The following is a 14,452-nucleotide window of genomic DNA, read 5'->3' on the forward strand; positions in this document are numbered from 1 at the left end:
TTTGTGCATCGTGTTACCCAACTCGTTAACAATCACTATTAGTATTTATTTAGTTTCCCGCCAGAGTCGGTGCGCAAAGCACAGCGTGGAGCGTGCCACTCCTGCTCCGCTCGCTAGTGATTCGAAAATCAAGTGGCTATCTTTCTCTCTCGTCAACGATTACGAACTGAAGCAGCTCGAGAACATTTGCCGCAACGATGAGATGATGGCTGCTCTCAAACTCCATGCCAAAGCCACCCAACTCTCCAATTTCAAGCGAAGTCAAACTCAGAGTTATTCTCTCTTGCTCTTGTTTCACTTTTCAATGATGAGAGGTTTCAATAACATTGCTTTGGGGGATTCATTGTCAGGGTCCGAACCAAATCTTACATCTTGAAACCGGAAAAGAAATAAAAACCCAAAACCCTAATCGTCAGCAGACGCTCCCTTCGAACCAGGGGTATCTCACCAGATTCCGTGGGTCCCACTACTCACACCGAAACCGAAACCGAAACCGAACCTTCCGTTGTAAGCAGCTTGTTTCCTCTTTCCATGGCTGATGCTCGTGAAAGCAGATACTCTGATAGCTCCTTCCTTTATTCACTCATGGGTATGACCCAAACCCAAAAGGAAGCCCAAGATGCTATTGCTAGCGTTGCACGGGTTGTTCCCGGAAGTATAACCGATGTCCGGTCTTTTCCTTCCAGTAATGTCAAGATGATCGCGGCAGCTAACAACATTGGGAATCTAGGGTTCTGGAATGTGGGACAAAGCGAGTTTCATTTATACTGTCCCCATTTGGCTTTCATTTCTGGGATATTGATTCAACCGCATTGCTTCTCCAAGGTACCATGCTGTGTCTGAATCTGTAAAGTTTCTTATTTAACTTTTACCCATTATTTATTAGTTACCTTGAGACTCAAACTATATAACTACATAGTGTTGTTTTATGGAAATTGTTTTCTCATACTGGTAAAATTTGCTCACTTGGATGTACCGGAAATGCACTCTTTTGGTCTAATTGTCATAGACAGATAATGCATTTTAACCGTGCTTCTCTACCATGTTTTTGTTAGATGCATACTGTCCTTAGCGGGGGATTTGGGATTAAAGTGGAAGCAAAGGAGGAAATAAGCTTTGTTTGACAGCTGCAAAATCACCTCTTGCCCGTCTACGTTCCTAATCACTGCACATTGTATCGTATATGTTTCGGAGTATTCACCAATATATATGTGTGTGTTTTAGGAGTTCGATTGTGAATGTAATTTTAGCAAATTGCAGTGAAGTTTCAGCTTCTCGGGCTTATAACTTCATTTGGCTGAATAGAATAACTATGCTTGTGGTTTACCTTGTATCCCAGCCTTGACATAATTATGATTGAATTAATTTGTTCCTTCATCAATCAATCAATATTCCTCACTTTATTTTGTCTGCTTTACATTTTGTTAGTTGCAGAATTGTCCGATGCTGTGAACAATTATATATGCAGATATACACAAGTTGCTATGATGGAATTCTTCGGCTAATGGATACTGAGAAGGAAATCTTTGATCTGGTATTTGAGAGTGACGAAAGTATATATGCTCTCTCTCAATCAACAAATGAGACAAACTGCCTATATCTTGGTGAGGGTTCTGGTGCCTGCACCTGGGATTTTAGATATACTGATGGGGATAAACTTGCCGCCTTGAGAATATTTACCCACAAAAGAGGTGTGCAATCTGCTTACTTCTCTCCTTCTGGATGTAGCCTGGCAACTACAAGGTATGGAGTTTCTTTCATTCTAAAAATTACTTCTTTTCAATACTGAAAATATGGTATGTTGTGGGTATTGCTTACTTATGTAGTAGTCTTTTATTTTTCATTATTCACTAGCCGACCTCACCTAGTGGAAAAATAATTGTCAGGCATCATGAAACCAACTTCACCTAATAAGGAAAAGCTTTTGTTGTTGGACTATCTTTAGAAGTGCATATTAATTTGATTCCAACGGTATTGAATTGAACCTGGTTTTTACCTAATTGTGACTTTGACTGGATGGGGTTAATATATTCTCTTGATGCAGTGCAGACGCCACTATTGGTATTTACAGTGGAGTTAACTTAGAGGATGGAGCTGTTATTCATCTTAACAATCAGAATAGTACATACCTCTCTACTTTGAGTTATGGTTTCTCGGGAAGTATCTGAAGGTTGACTTGCCATGCTTCTCTTTTACCATTTGCTTAACTTCCCCATTCTGCAAAAGTATTTTCAATTCAAAGTTTGGGATTTAAACTCTTTAGAGCTGATATTTACATTTCAAATAAGCTTCACTCTTCATAAGTTGAAAGGAATTTATTTCAAATAAGCTGAAACTTGTGTAGTTATAAAACGGATTTGTGATGCAACTGCAATCTTGTTGATACCTTATAAATTGCGGACTTATTTGTGAGCTTGATTTTGTGGTAGCAGAGCGAAATGGGGTTGGAATGACTCATATCTCTTCCTTGGAAATACGAACAGAGGAGTTGATGTCGTCTCAGCTGTTCAAAGGAAGCAGTTATGACTCTTGCGAGCCTGCACATGTCTGTCAATCCGTACAGATTAGATAGACATTCATACGAGGTTGGGATGCTTGTAGGATGTACAAGTGGAGGCCAGGTTTGTATTTGGACGTCGCTCTAGGATTTGTATTTAATGTGCACTTCAATTGTTTGGAACTGCGCCCAAGGAGCAAAATGACATGTCTTTTTTATTTTATTTTTAAGCAAGGTACTCCATAGTCGAAAGTCATAAGAGTAATTTTTGAAGGTTAGAGATGATTGAAATGAATTTTGTCTCTTCGAACAAAGTCTTTTTCATATGCACAGCCTGAGAATCGAATTCCTATTAACATACTTAAGGAATCTAGTCATTTATCAACTATATTGGATCTTGTTAGTGCAAAATACATCTCTAACTCAACAGTATATTTTGTGGTATATTTTGTTGGACGTGGGTGAACTACTAATAGCTTCCAAACATACTAATAGGTTCTGATTCAGACCGTTTTCATGTGACTTGTGAACTGTGAAGTATTATGGAATATGCTTACCTCCGCTGGAACTTGAATTGACTAGACGTGATTTCACTTAATAGTCTGTGGCTGGTTTCATGATGAATTTTCTTGAATTAATGTGATCTTAGATAATTTTTTGCATATTTTGGTTCCCCATTGAGATTGATTCCAAGTCTAAATTTAATTGAAACAATTTCAGATAGATTTTACATTTGATAAAAAAAAATATACTGAGTTTACTAGTTTTTTTTATAATAAAAATATTCAAGTACAATTCACATAACGTCTAAATTAAATTTAACTAAAATTAATTCTTCAAAATTAACTTTGTTTAAAATTAATTTTGTTAGTTCTCTTTGAAACGCAGTCTATTATTGGGCCATTATTAGCCATGATTCATAGATTGTCATTTATAATGTAAAAATTACCTTTGAGTATTTTTGGGTGTTTAGATGAAAATTGACTGACTAAAATTATAAAATAAGATTCTTTTAGTGATCAAAACTGGTAAAAATTTACTTATAAGGACTAAAATCATAAAATAAATATATTATTTTAGATACTAAAATATTCACGGAAACCACAAGGGCAGAAGATGAGTATGAGATGATCACAAATTTATCATGCATTTATACATTGTGTTCATGTTTTTTTTTTTTTTTCACAAATTCTTTTCGTTTAGCATTACTAACTTAATAAGAATGGGATGCATTTCAATTATACTAAGAGGAAGATTTTCAAGAGCTGTGACCGGGATTAGGTATCTTTTGAATTGAGCTTTATTTAATAATAATGATTGAGTAATGCTAAACGAAAATAATTTATACAAAAAACACATGAACTCAAAGTATAAATGCATGATCATTTAAAGAAGAATGGTAGTATCAGAAATCATTTTGTACATTAATAACTTTCCTTAATAATACTAACCACCACTTAATAAATTGATCATTACCAATCACATTTAGCTGTATTTTTATTGATTGAACTTAATTATCTACTTAACGTTTTTAGTCTTTAGTCTTTAAACCACACAAGATCTATACGGAAAAACTAATCCTGTACGTTGAAATTAGTGATTAAATAAAACTTCAGAAAGTTTTAACTTAAAAAATCAAACCACTGTCAATTGAACTAACGTTTAGATTGTAACTAACAAGCCACGGTTACGTTAACTTAAACATAAACAAAATCCAACGAATTGTTTATTATTTAATTTCCCGCCAGGTGTGGGTTCGCGCCAAAAACCCTCTCCTATATAAAAAAAAAAAAACCCGTAAACCAAGCCATCTCTTACAGTGATTCATTCGAAAACCAAATCCCTAATTTTCTCTCTCTTCAATGGCGCCGCAGAAACTCAACGATTACGAACGGAAGCGACTCGAGAACATTCGCCGCAACGATGAAATGATGGCTGCCCTCAAACTCCACTCCAAAGCCACCCAACTCTCCAACTTCAAGCGTAGTCAAAGGTATTCACTTTTTCTTCTTTTCTCTTATTTTACTTTTCACTCGTGAGAGGTTTGAACTTCCGTAACTTAACATTGTGTTTTTTCGGAATCTTCACTTTTTTGTCAGGGTTGGAACCAAATCCTACAACATGAAATCGGAAAAGAAACCCAAAACCGAAACCCCAATTGTGATTAGGCGCTCCCTCCGAACAAGAGGTATTCCGCCAGATTCCAAAGGTCTTGTCGGAGATTCCGTGGGCCCCACCACTCCCACTAAAACTAAACCTTCCGTTGTTAATTTGGGTCCTATTTCCATGGCTGATGCTCGTGAAAGCGCTCACTCTGATAGCTCCTTCGTTGAATCACTCATGGGTATGGCCCAATTGGAAGCCCAAGATGTTAGTGTTGAAAAAGAGAAAGTGGAGGCTTCCCTTGGGTTGGAATCTCTGTATTTGGATCCCAAGAATATTGCGCGGGTTGTTCCTGGAAGGATAACCAGTTTGCGATTTTTTCCGTCCAGTAGTGTCAAAATGGTCGCGGTGGGTAACAAGTTTGGGAATGTCGGGTTCTGGAATGTGGGAGAAAGTGAAGTTCATTTATACCGACCCCATCGAGCTCCCATTTCTGGGATCCTGATTCAACCACATTGCTTCTCCAAGGTACCACCATGATGTGTCTGAATTTCCAACAATTACTGTCTATTTGTCAAGTTTCTTTTGGTCTATTTGTCATACACTGTTAATCCATGCATGCATGCATGCATGTTAACTGTGTTTCTCTAGCATGTTTTTGTTAGATGCATTCTGTCATTAGCAGTGGATTTCAGGTTAAAGTGGAAGCAAAGGAGGAAAGTGTTAGCTTTTTGGGCTTATATTTTGATTTGGTTGAATATAATTACTATGTTTGTGGTTTACCTTTTACCCCAGTCTAGACATATTTATGGTTGAATTAATTTGTTTCTGGGGTCAATCAGTATTCCCCACTTTATTTTGTCTGCTTTACAATTTTGTTAGTTGCAGAATTGTCTGATGCTGTGAACAATTTTATATGCAGATATACACAAGTTGCTATGATGGAATTCTCCGGCTAATGGATGTTGAGAAGGAAATCTTTGATCTGGTATTTGAGTGTGATGAAAGTATATATGCTCTCTCTCTACCAACGAATGAGACAAACTGCCTATATCTTGCTGAGGGTTATGGAGGTTTGACTATTTGGGATAACAGGATTGGAAAACGTTCATCACACTGGGTTTTGCATGAAAGTAGGATTAACACCATAGATTTCAACTGTGAAAACCCTCATATTGTAGCTACTAGTTCCACTGATGGAACTGCCTGCACCTGGGATTTGAGATATACTGATGGGGATAAGCTCAGAGCCTTGAGGACATTTACCCACAAAAGATCTGTGCAATCTGCTTACTTCTCTCCTTCTGGATGTAGCCTGGCAACTACAAGGTATGGAGCTTGTTCCTTTATAAAAATTACTACTTTTCAATACTGAAAATATGGTATATTGTGGGTATGCTTACTTTGTGGTATGTGGTCTTCTGTTTTCATTATTCACCAACTATAGAAGTGCTTGGTAACTTGATTCCAAAATATTATTAGTTATCCAACTGTATTGGACCTGGTTTTTACCTAATTGTGATTTTGACTGGATGGGCTTAATATAATCTCTCGATCAGCTTGGACAACACAATTGGTATTTACAGTGGAGTTAACTTGGAGGATGCAGCTGTTATTAATCATAACAATCTGACTGGCAGATGGCTTTCTACTTTCAGGTATGGTTTCTGGGGAACTATCTTAAGATTGACTTGTTATTTTGCCGTCTGCTTAACTTCCCCATCCTGCAAAAGTATTTGCAAATCAAAAGCTTGGGATTTTAAACTCTCAAGAGCTGATTTTTACATTTCAATTAAGCTTCCACTCTTCACAAGTAGAAAAGAATTTATTTGATCGGCATAAGCTGAAACTTGTGTGTAGTTATTATAATGCAAACTTGTTGATACCTTATAAATTGCCAACTTATTCTAAAAAAAGCACTTGACTTTTGTGAGCTTTTGTGGTAGCAGAGCAAAATGGGGTTGGGATGACTCATATCTCTTTGTTGGAAACATGAAAAGAGGAGTTGATGTTGTCTCATCAGTTGAAAGGAAAATAGTTATGACTCTAGAGAGCCAGCACATGTCTGCCATTCCTTGCAGATTTGATACACACTCTTACGAGGTTGGGATGCTAGCAGGAGCTACAAGTGGAGGCCAGGTTTATATTTGGACGTCGCGCTAGGATAGGATGTTTATTTAATATCCACTTCTGTAGTATGTTTATAAAATGAAACTTCAATAGTTTCTGATTCCAGACTGTTTTCATGTGACACGTGAAATATTTCCTAATATGCTAATTACGTCTGAAGGCCAATGTTTTTAGCTTCCTCCTCTTTTATTTGCATGCAAAAGTTTGTTGCATTAAACAACAAATAAGATAATATTCATAATACAAAATATTAAAAAAACTTAAATATATTTTTTTTCTTGAAATTTAGTTTTTATTTTGTTCCTATAATTTTTTTTTTGTTTTATTCCTTACAAATGTGTTCTTTTGTTTTCATTCTTAAAACGTTTTAAATAATGTTTTGAACAATGAAATAAGTGATATTTAAAATCTTTTGAGGATGAAAAATAAAATAAATATATTTTGTAAGAATTAAAACATAATTTTTTTTGCAGGAATTTCAAATCTTTAAAAATTAATAAAGTTAAAGAAGAAAATAATAAAAAGTGTATACACACTATTAATAAATATTATTTCTATTTTTATTTATAAGATTCAATTACTTTAATATCAAGAAAAATTATTAATTTAATTGATAATAATAAATATGTTCAAAATTTATATTTTATTTTAAATTATCCTCATCGTTACTATTCATCTTTTCCTTCTAATTGTTTGTAGGTACAATTAATTAATTAATAGTAATTCAATCTAAATCATTAATACAAAAAATTATAGATTGAGGCTTGTAACAAAACTAAGTCTAATAAATAAGAATGTAGGTATTACGAGTATTTCTTAAATAATTTTATTATTTTTAAAGCGTTTATTTGATTTAACTTTTAAATGTTTTTTCTCTCTCCCTCTAGTAGTAAAACAAATAAAAATATTAAAATTTGAAATTAAAAAATTAATTAAACTATATATTCATAAATATTTAGATTTACTTAATTAGTAACATTTATTCAGAACATATTGTGAAATAAAATCGTACTTATGTTCAAATTGGAAACCATTTTTAACTATTACTGTATTAAATTGAGATTATTAAGTGAAGAAAAAAAAGCATGTTTATATTAGGATAAAATATTATAAATTTAATTTAATACACTTTTTTATCTTATGTATTCAATGCATACGTTAAGAGTATTAAATATACATTCTTAAATAAATATTTTTCAGCAAAAAACTATACTTTTATTTTTTTATGATCATGCTATAATTCATTCTAAAATTGTTAATAATTACATTTTTTATTAGAGTGTGTTTGGATAGAGAATTTTAACTGAGGAAAGTAATTTATCAAAGAATTTGAATTTCTGTTATTTAGAATTCATTATTTGGATGCTTTTTATGAAAAATTTAAAATTTTGAAATTTTAAACAACTAAAAATCTGGAATTTCAATTTCTGTGTTCTTATCGTCTTCTTCAAGAAACAGCGTCTGAGCTCCTAAAATATCAATCAAGTGTGAGCACAGAGGAACACACGTATAACTAGTACACCAATCATATTTTTTCTCTTTTTTTTCATTCATATTTTTCATCCTCATAATTTTAATTTTTTTATCCAAACACAAAATTTTGAAAATAAAAGAATTTCAATTGAAATATTTGAAATTCTTAGAATTTAAAATTTCTCCATCCAAACACACTCTTATATTAATTCTTTCATTTCAGAATGAATGCAAGTTATTAATTATAATATGTTTTCATTATTTTTATAATACATTTTTTTTATTAAAATTTAAAAACAATTTAATATATTTTATGATTACCAAAAATTATTACAATAATTTAAGAATTTCCAAAAGTGGGTTATTTTAACTTCTTTTCTGACTTCTCTTTTTAAAATATAAAAAATCCTTCAATTAACATATAAATACTATTGCTTTTAAAAAATTTCTAAAAACGTGTCATTACAAGAATCATTAGATCAGCAATCAAATGCTCAGCTTATGACATGAAAAGACAATAAGGATATTTTTTTTAGCCAGTAATAAGGATAGATGCAATTTGTTTTGAAATAACGATTGGGACGAAGCAGTTTGCACGATCAAAATAGGTTTAAAAATTAGACATTCACTGTTTTTGCAACACATAAGAATATTACATGGGACTTGAATTATATAAGGAAAAAGCTCATCGAACCTTACAAAGGAGAAAAGCCTAAAAATAGACAAAATTTAGATAAACAGGACACTACTGCCTAAAATCCTTTGAATTTTGAAATCCCTTAGCATTCTGATTTCTGCATACACTACTGCCTAATGTGTAAAGCATAGATTTATCATGCTTTTCTAAATACAACACGCCTTTCCCTCTTGTACTCTATTTCATCTCTCTGGTGCATGATTATAAGAGCTCTTCTCACCTGCAAAACCAAACAATAAAAATATTAACGAGTCTTGCTGATAAACTGAGATGCCAACGGAAAAAAAAAAAGCAACCACACAAAAAACTGCTTCAAACTGTAACCGAGTTTTGAGCAGTATTATGGTTCATGCAATAAGTCTGAATATCTGCTGGACTTGCCAGTTGTTAAGAATGTCATTTAATGTTGGTGATTTTGGTGTTTGCGTTGTGCTCATAATGGACAAGACACCAGCAAATTTCCAAAAGACACAAATCCAGCATTAACAGTTTAAAACGTGCATCTTTTAAAAGTTGGAACCAAGTGGTGACATAAAATTCAGGTTTATAAGCTATGAGACCATCTTTTCAGTTAAGTGGCTATTTGGAACTTACAATAGATTCATTCATCCCCATTCTGCTGAGGTCATCAATCAGCCTTCTTTCCGATATGTGGTTTCCAATTCCAATTCTTCTCTTTATCTGTGTTTCAGCTTGCTGCTCACAATGTAAAGTAATCCATTAGGATATTAAGCTAGATGAACAAGACGGTCTATGTCTATCACAAGACAAACCTTTATCTCATTTGCCATATCAGGTGTAAGATTTATTTGTTGATTTATTCCTGACTTGGCTGCATCCATTGTTGACACGGTGAAAAGCCTTACTGCTTCTTGCACATTCTCCTCAGTAGCAAGATGAGATCTGGTGCAAGAATTAATCATCGTACATTTTGTCAAAAGAAAGATGCATGGACCATCAAAAGAATAAAACAAAAAAACACTCCAAAAAGGGAAAAACAGAAGAAAGATGATTAATATAACAAAATTTACTAATTTTGGCCAAGCTAAACATATTTAGGGAACATCACATGCAAATGCAATGGCGGAATCATGAAACTTGTTTTCAGTCAAAAGCATAGATCAGTAACACTTCATACTGTCGCTCCATACTACCACATTATTGAACCAATTGATCTACTAGCCACTAAATAGAAAATTTAGGAAAGCCACTTAAGAAATTTGAGCCCTATTTATGTAAACATTTTCTGGATACATTTTATGAAAAATGTGTTCTGATTGTTAGCAGTGCACTAAAACTACTTAACAAATTTGGATGACAACATGCATTATAAGCCCCATGATAGCAAATGAAATTTCTTACACCAAAGATAGTAAATCCCATGCAGGCACTGACTGTATTCATATTTTTTCATGAAATTGCACTAAGAGTTTCGGATAAAAGGTACAAAGTGTAATAAAGAATAACAGCAATACTTACAGTTTCATCTTTGCAAGTGCCTCACTCAACCTAACAATAGCTTCGAGCTGCCTCACAGTAATTGGTATTGCTGCAGCTTCTCCAGTTTCATTCGCTTGTTGTCTCATATCCTGTATATTTTTTTTTTTAAAAAATAAAAAAGTGAATTTATGTTCCTTAAAGAAGATCCATTAACATCAGATCAGCATTCACAGGAGAATTATGGCAACATAGTACCAAATGGATATTAATTCAGGAAGGACATCCAGAGAAAAAAAAAGACCCAATGGTCTCCAACATCTTCAATAACCAGATCAAATCTAAAGGCCAAAACAAATTTCTCTACATTAATTGAAAACATATTCATGATACCTGTCTGATTTTCACATAATGATTCTGCAATAATGTTGTTGCTGATTCAGATAGACGAGGGTGGCATTGAGTTCGACAATATTGTAAATACCTATTTAGATAAAAGCTCAAAGTTCATTCTCTCAAATGATTGAAAGAACTGGATGAAAAGTCCACTGCTAAGTTCATAGATATTGCATACCTCTTCAGCCAATTCTCTTCTTTCAAAGTTCTGCTCTCTCCCATCCTTCCACCAGCTGATTTATGGACCTTTATGATATGATTAGCTATTATCTGCAAACATCAATCATCCAGACCTGAGAACTATTACAAATCAAGCCTTATGCAAAAACTACTGTATTTCTGTATGGTCTGCAAAACTAGTCCTACACCACATTTGCTGATTGTTAAATATTACACTAGATAACTGTTACAAAAAAAATCTGGATAAAATGTTTGTTTAAATGATTATGTCACAACATATGGAAAACAAATTTGACACAGCATGACTTCAAAGGACAAGGTGCACTCAAAGGTAGCAAAGTACCATAAGAACAGAGATATAAAACAATCACTTACCTTGTCTTGACTGTACATTCTGACGTCTTTCACGATGAAAATTAAATCAAACCTAGAAAGAATAGTTGTCTGCAAGTCAATGTTATCCTGTGCAGTCTGGAAAAACATTCAAGGCAGCTATCAGTCTCTTGTAATGACTATTATGCTTTGTTACATACAGAAAAAAGATAAAAGAGAGTTATGATAGTAGACCTTAAGATCATCGTATCGGCCTGATGGAGGGTTGGCAGCAGCAAGAACTGAAGTCCTTGAATTAAGAACAGTTGTTATTCCTGCTTTGGCTATAGATATAGTTTGTTGTTCCATGGCCTCATGAATGGCAACTCTACATCATAGAAACCATATAAAATTTCGTCTTAAATCAACAATGATGACCTAGAAATCAAAATGTCAGACACCAAGTACCTGTCTTCTGGCCTCATCTTATCAAACTCGTCAATGCAGACAACACCTCCATCGGCCAAGACCATAGCCCCTCCTTCAAGATAAAACTCACGCTAAAGAGACCATAGAACATGAATCAGAGACTTGTAAAGAAAATTGATGGAGGTCAAGCTTATGATTATACCTCAACAAGTAGTATAGTAGAAATTTGCGATCTAATACAAACAGTTTAGGAAGGTAAGAACTTACAGTGCCGCTATCTTGGATTACAGAAGCGGTTAGGCCAGCTGCTGATGAGCCTTTTCCAGAAGTATAAACAGCAATAGGGGCAGTCTTTTCAACAAACTTCAGAAACTGTAAAAAAGGTAATGGTCAACTCACAGGAGAAAACAAGCTACAATGTGAACGAAAAAATGAAAATGGCAGTGGCCCAATAGGTTTTTAACAACTCAATTGCCACAAATTAATTAAAAAATTGGTCTGGCAAAATATATATACACATAAAACTAACCTGTGACTTTGCTGTAGATGGATCACCCAGAAGCAATACATTGATATCACCTCTTAACCGGACTCCATCAGGCAAATTCTGTTTGCAAAGAAATTGGTCATAGGATCATAAATGGTAGGCCCTAAGATTTATGTTATTCTCCAATAAAATAAATGGATATTCATATATAATGGTATACCTTTCTTGACCCTCCAAACAGAAGACAGGCAACAGCCTTTTTGACATCATCGTGCCCAAATATAGAGGGAGCAATCATGGAGCAGATATTTTTATACGCATCAGGTTCAGCAGCAAATTTTTTGAATTCTTCTATCTGCAAACAATAACCTCATTTGTAGGGGACTATGATATTGAGTAGGATTGAAAAATCAGTTTGGGTTCATAAAATGGGGAAAGGGAAAGAAAAGTATGCTACAACCCAATAAAGAGTAGGGTAATCATAACTGGTATACAGTATTTGGAGGGAAAAGGTAAATACTTCAAACAAGATACTCATGAAGTTACATTGGAAGTAAAGTTTCACGTGACAAATTCAGCTAAGATGTGATATTCATGGAGGCAATTGGCAATTGACAAGGTATAAAGCAGGGAAGAAGTCAATTTATAGTTGTTTCAGGTTTCACTACTTACCTCATCTTGTGTAAATGCAGCTGGACCCCGAGAATTGGTCTCATTTGTTTCTTCTATTCCTACAACCCTAATATAAGGCTGTCTAATTGCAACTGCTCCTTTGTTACTGCATATAACAAAATATATTTGAAGCCAGACATTAACTACAGATGGGGGAATGAAAAAAAATTAAATATACAAAAATAAAAATGGTGATGAATCTCACGATGTATTAGAGTTAGAAGCCTGGTAGATACTAAAAATTCCCATGATTGTCAATCTTGAGCCAGGCACCACTGTCTGAACCAGATGTCGATCAAGAGAGAGAAGCAGGTTTCTAGGAAGTTCTCCAGTTGGAACATCCTTCAATAATCACAGCATTGCAAATGCTTATAATTTCAAGTGACTTAAAAGTTTTTTTTAAAATCAAATTTGTATTACTACTACCTCTGGATTTTCTTGCATCTTCAAAGTTTGTTGATCAACATATCTGCTCTTGTCAGGAACCACGAGCCAGGGATCAATTGGACAAGGTTCTTCACCAGGCTACAAAAATCCTTTATCTCGTAAGAGACATCCCAAAATAAAAAATAAAAAAAGTAAAGCATATCATGTATCATGCAAAACAAAACATAAGACAGAACTAAACCTGAGGAACATGATCACAAGATCGAGGAACAATTGCTCCCCCAAGTCCTGGCCGACATGGAACCTGTTTCCCCTTCTTACAATTTTTACATATCAAGGTAACATAAGTGGCCTTTGCCTTAGTTCTGGATGCAGCAATAGTAATCCCAGCAATTTTAACAAGCTTTGATATATATTGAGCCTATAGAAAGAAAACCCCAATATGAGATTTGCTGATTCAATGCCAAGAAATTTCAGGCAACTAAAAAACGTCTCAATTTTAATAATAAACACAAAAATCACAATGAAACCCACTTACCCCGAGCGATCTCATCGACACTGGATCCTCTTTGGATGTGAGCAGAATCTGAACATCACCAGGCGTCTGATCCTCCATATCTCCGGTATCCCCAGCCACCTTCGTCTTTAAATTCACGAGAACCTGAGCCGCTGCTGTTTCGAACTAAAACATCAAAAACAAAAGAAAAAGGTTAAAATGGAAAACAAGTGCAGTTGGGTAGAGAGAGAGAGAGGGAGGAAGAAAGAGAGAGCAGTACCAAGGGCAAGACATCGGCGGGGTTAGAGCGGAGTTTCGCGGGAAGCTCGGAGTCGAAGGTGTCGAGATCTCCCATATCGACGAGAAGGAACTTAGGGTTGTGGATGAGACTCTCTCTGTAAGGGAAGACATTGTTGGTTGTCTCGAAGTTTCGGATGAATTCCTTGAATTTCTGGATGAGAGTGTGGTTGGAATCAGTGCCAGATTCACCGCGGGCGCCGGCACCGTCGTCGCCGGCGAGGGCCTGGTCGCTGTAGTAGACGGCTCCTTCGTCCCAGCCTGACATCTTCTCTAAATCTCGTTAGGGTTTCAGTTTTATTCAATTGAAGGAATGGAACAAAGAAAGAGACTAAGAAGAACACTCTCTGAAGAACGTTAGGGTAGGAATTTGTTCGATTGAAGGAAGGGGGAGAAAGAAAGAAAGAGAATACGAAGAAGCGTGATTTTGGCGGGAAAGCTATGGCGGGAAAGTATTGG

At 34.8% G+C, this 14,452-nt stretch overlaps 2 protein-coding genes and 1 long non-coding RNA gene across 3 annotated transcripts; 2 read left to right on the plus strand and 1 right to left on the minus strand.

Moving 5' to 3' along the window:
- Positions 1 to 39: 39 nt before the first annotated feature.
- Positions 40 to 2,887, plus strand: LOC114392669. Its single transcript, XR_003662360.1, has 4 exons — positions 40 to 825; positions 1,056 to 1,743; positions 2,045 to 2,170; positions 2,433 to 2,887. It is a non-coding gene; the product is annotated as an uncharacterized LOC114392669 (long non-coding RNA).
- Positions 2,888 to 4,296: 1,409 nt separating this feature from the next.
- On the plus strand, positions 4,297 to 6,903 carry LOC114391984 (WD repeat-containing protein 76-like). Its single transcript, XM_028353008.1, has 5 exons — positions 4,297 to 4,490; positions 4,597 to 5,128; positions 5,523 to 5,929; positions 6,160 to 6,258; positions 6,550 to 6,903. The coding sequence occupies exons 1-5, from the start codon at positions 4,360 to 4,362 to the stop codon at positions 6,761 to 6,763; spliced, it is 1,383 nt and encodes a 460-aa protein (XP_028208809.1). The 5' UTR covers positions 4,297 to 4,359; the 3' UTR covers positions 6,764 to 6,903.
- A 1,890-nt stretch (positions 6,904 to 8,793) lies between these two features.
- LOC114392291 (DNA replication licensing factor MCM5-like) lies at positions 8,794 to 14,448 on the minus strand. Its single transcript, XM_028353359.1, has 18 exons — positions 13,977 to 14,448; positions 13,739 to 13,882; positions 13,442 to 13,621; positions 13,240 to 13,338; positions 13,019 to 13,155; positions 12,814 to 12,919; positions 12,362 to 12,496; positions 12,184 to 12,261; positions 11,922 to 12,026; positions 11,694 to 11,785; positions 11,481 to 11,613; positions 11,289 to 11,384; positions 10,912 to 11,003; positions 10,731 to 10,821; positions 10,380 to 10,489; positions 9,674 to 9,803; positions 9,495 to 9,596; positions 8,794 to 9,120 (listed from the first exon to the last, which is right to left on the minus strand). Exons 1-18 carry the CDS (start codon positions 14,259 to 14,261, stop codon positions 9,037 to 9,039), a joined length of 2,199 nt encoding a protein of 732 aa, XP_028209160.1. The 5' UTR covers positions 14,262 to 14,448; the 3' UTR covers positions 8,794 to 9,036.
- Between the last annotated feature and the right edge of the window lie 4 nt (positions 14,449 to 14,452).

This window comes from Glycine soja, chromosome 17 (genome assembly GCF_004193775.1).
Source record: "Glycine soja cultivar W05 chromosome 17, ASM419377v2, whole genome shotgun sequence".
NCBI classification, from domain to species: domain Eukaryota; kingdom Viridiplantae; phylum Streptophyta; class Magnoliopsida; order Fabales; family Fabaceae; genus Glycine; species Glycine soja.

Bases quoted from the DNA above. Each gene is read 5' to 3' on its own strand.
- LOC114391984 (XM_028353008.1), top strand. From the start codon at position 4,360: ATGGCGCCGCAGAAACTCAACGATTACGAACGGAAGCGACTCGAGAAC. The intron at 4,491-4,596 runs GTATTCACTTTT...CTTTTTTGTCAG, and splicing joins AACTTCAAGCGTAGTCAAAG to GGTTGGAACCAAATCCTACA. The intron at 6,259-6,549 runs GTATGGTTTCTG...TTGTGGTAGCAG, and splicing joins AGATGGCTTTCTACTTTCAG to AGCAAAATGGGGTTGGGATG.
- LOC114392291 (XM_028353359.1), bottom strand. From the start codon at position 14,261: ATGTCAGGCTGGGACGAAGGAGCCGTCTACTACAGCGACCAGGCCCTC. The intron at 12,027-12,183 runs GTTAGTTTTATG...CCTTTTTTACAG, and splicing joins CATCTACAGCAAAGTCACAG to TTTCTGAAGTTTGTTGAAAA. The intron at 11,786-11,921 runs GTAAGTTCTTAC...TGGTCTCTTTAG, and splicing joins TAATCCAAGATAGCGGCACT to CGTGAGTTTTATCTTGAAGG.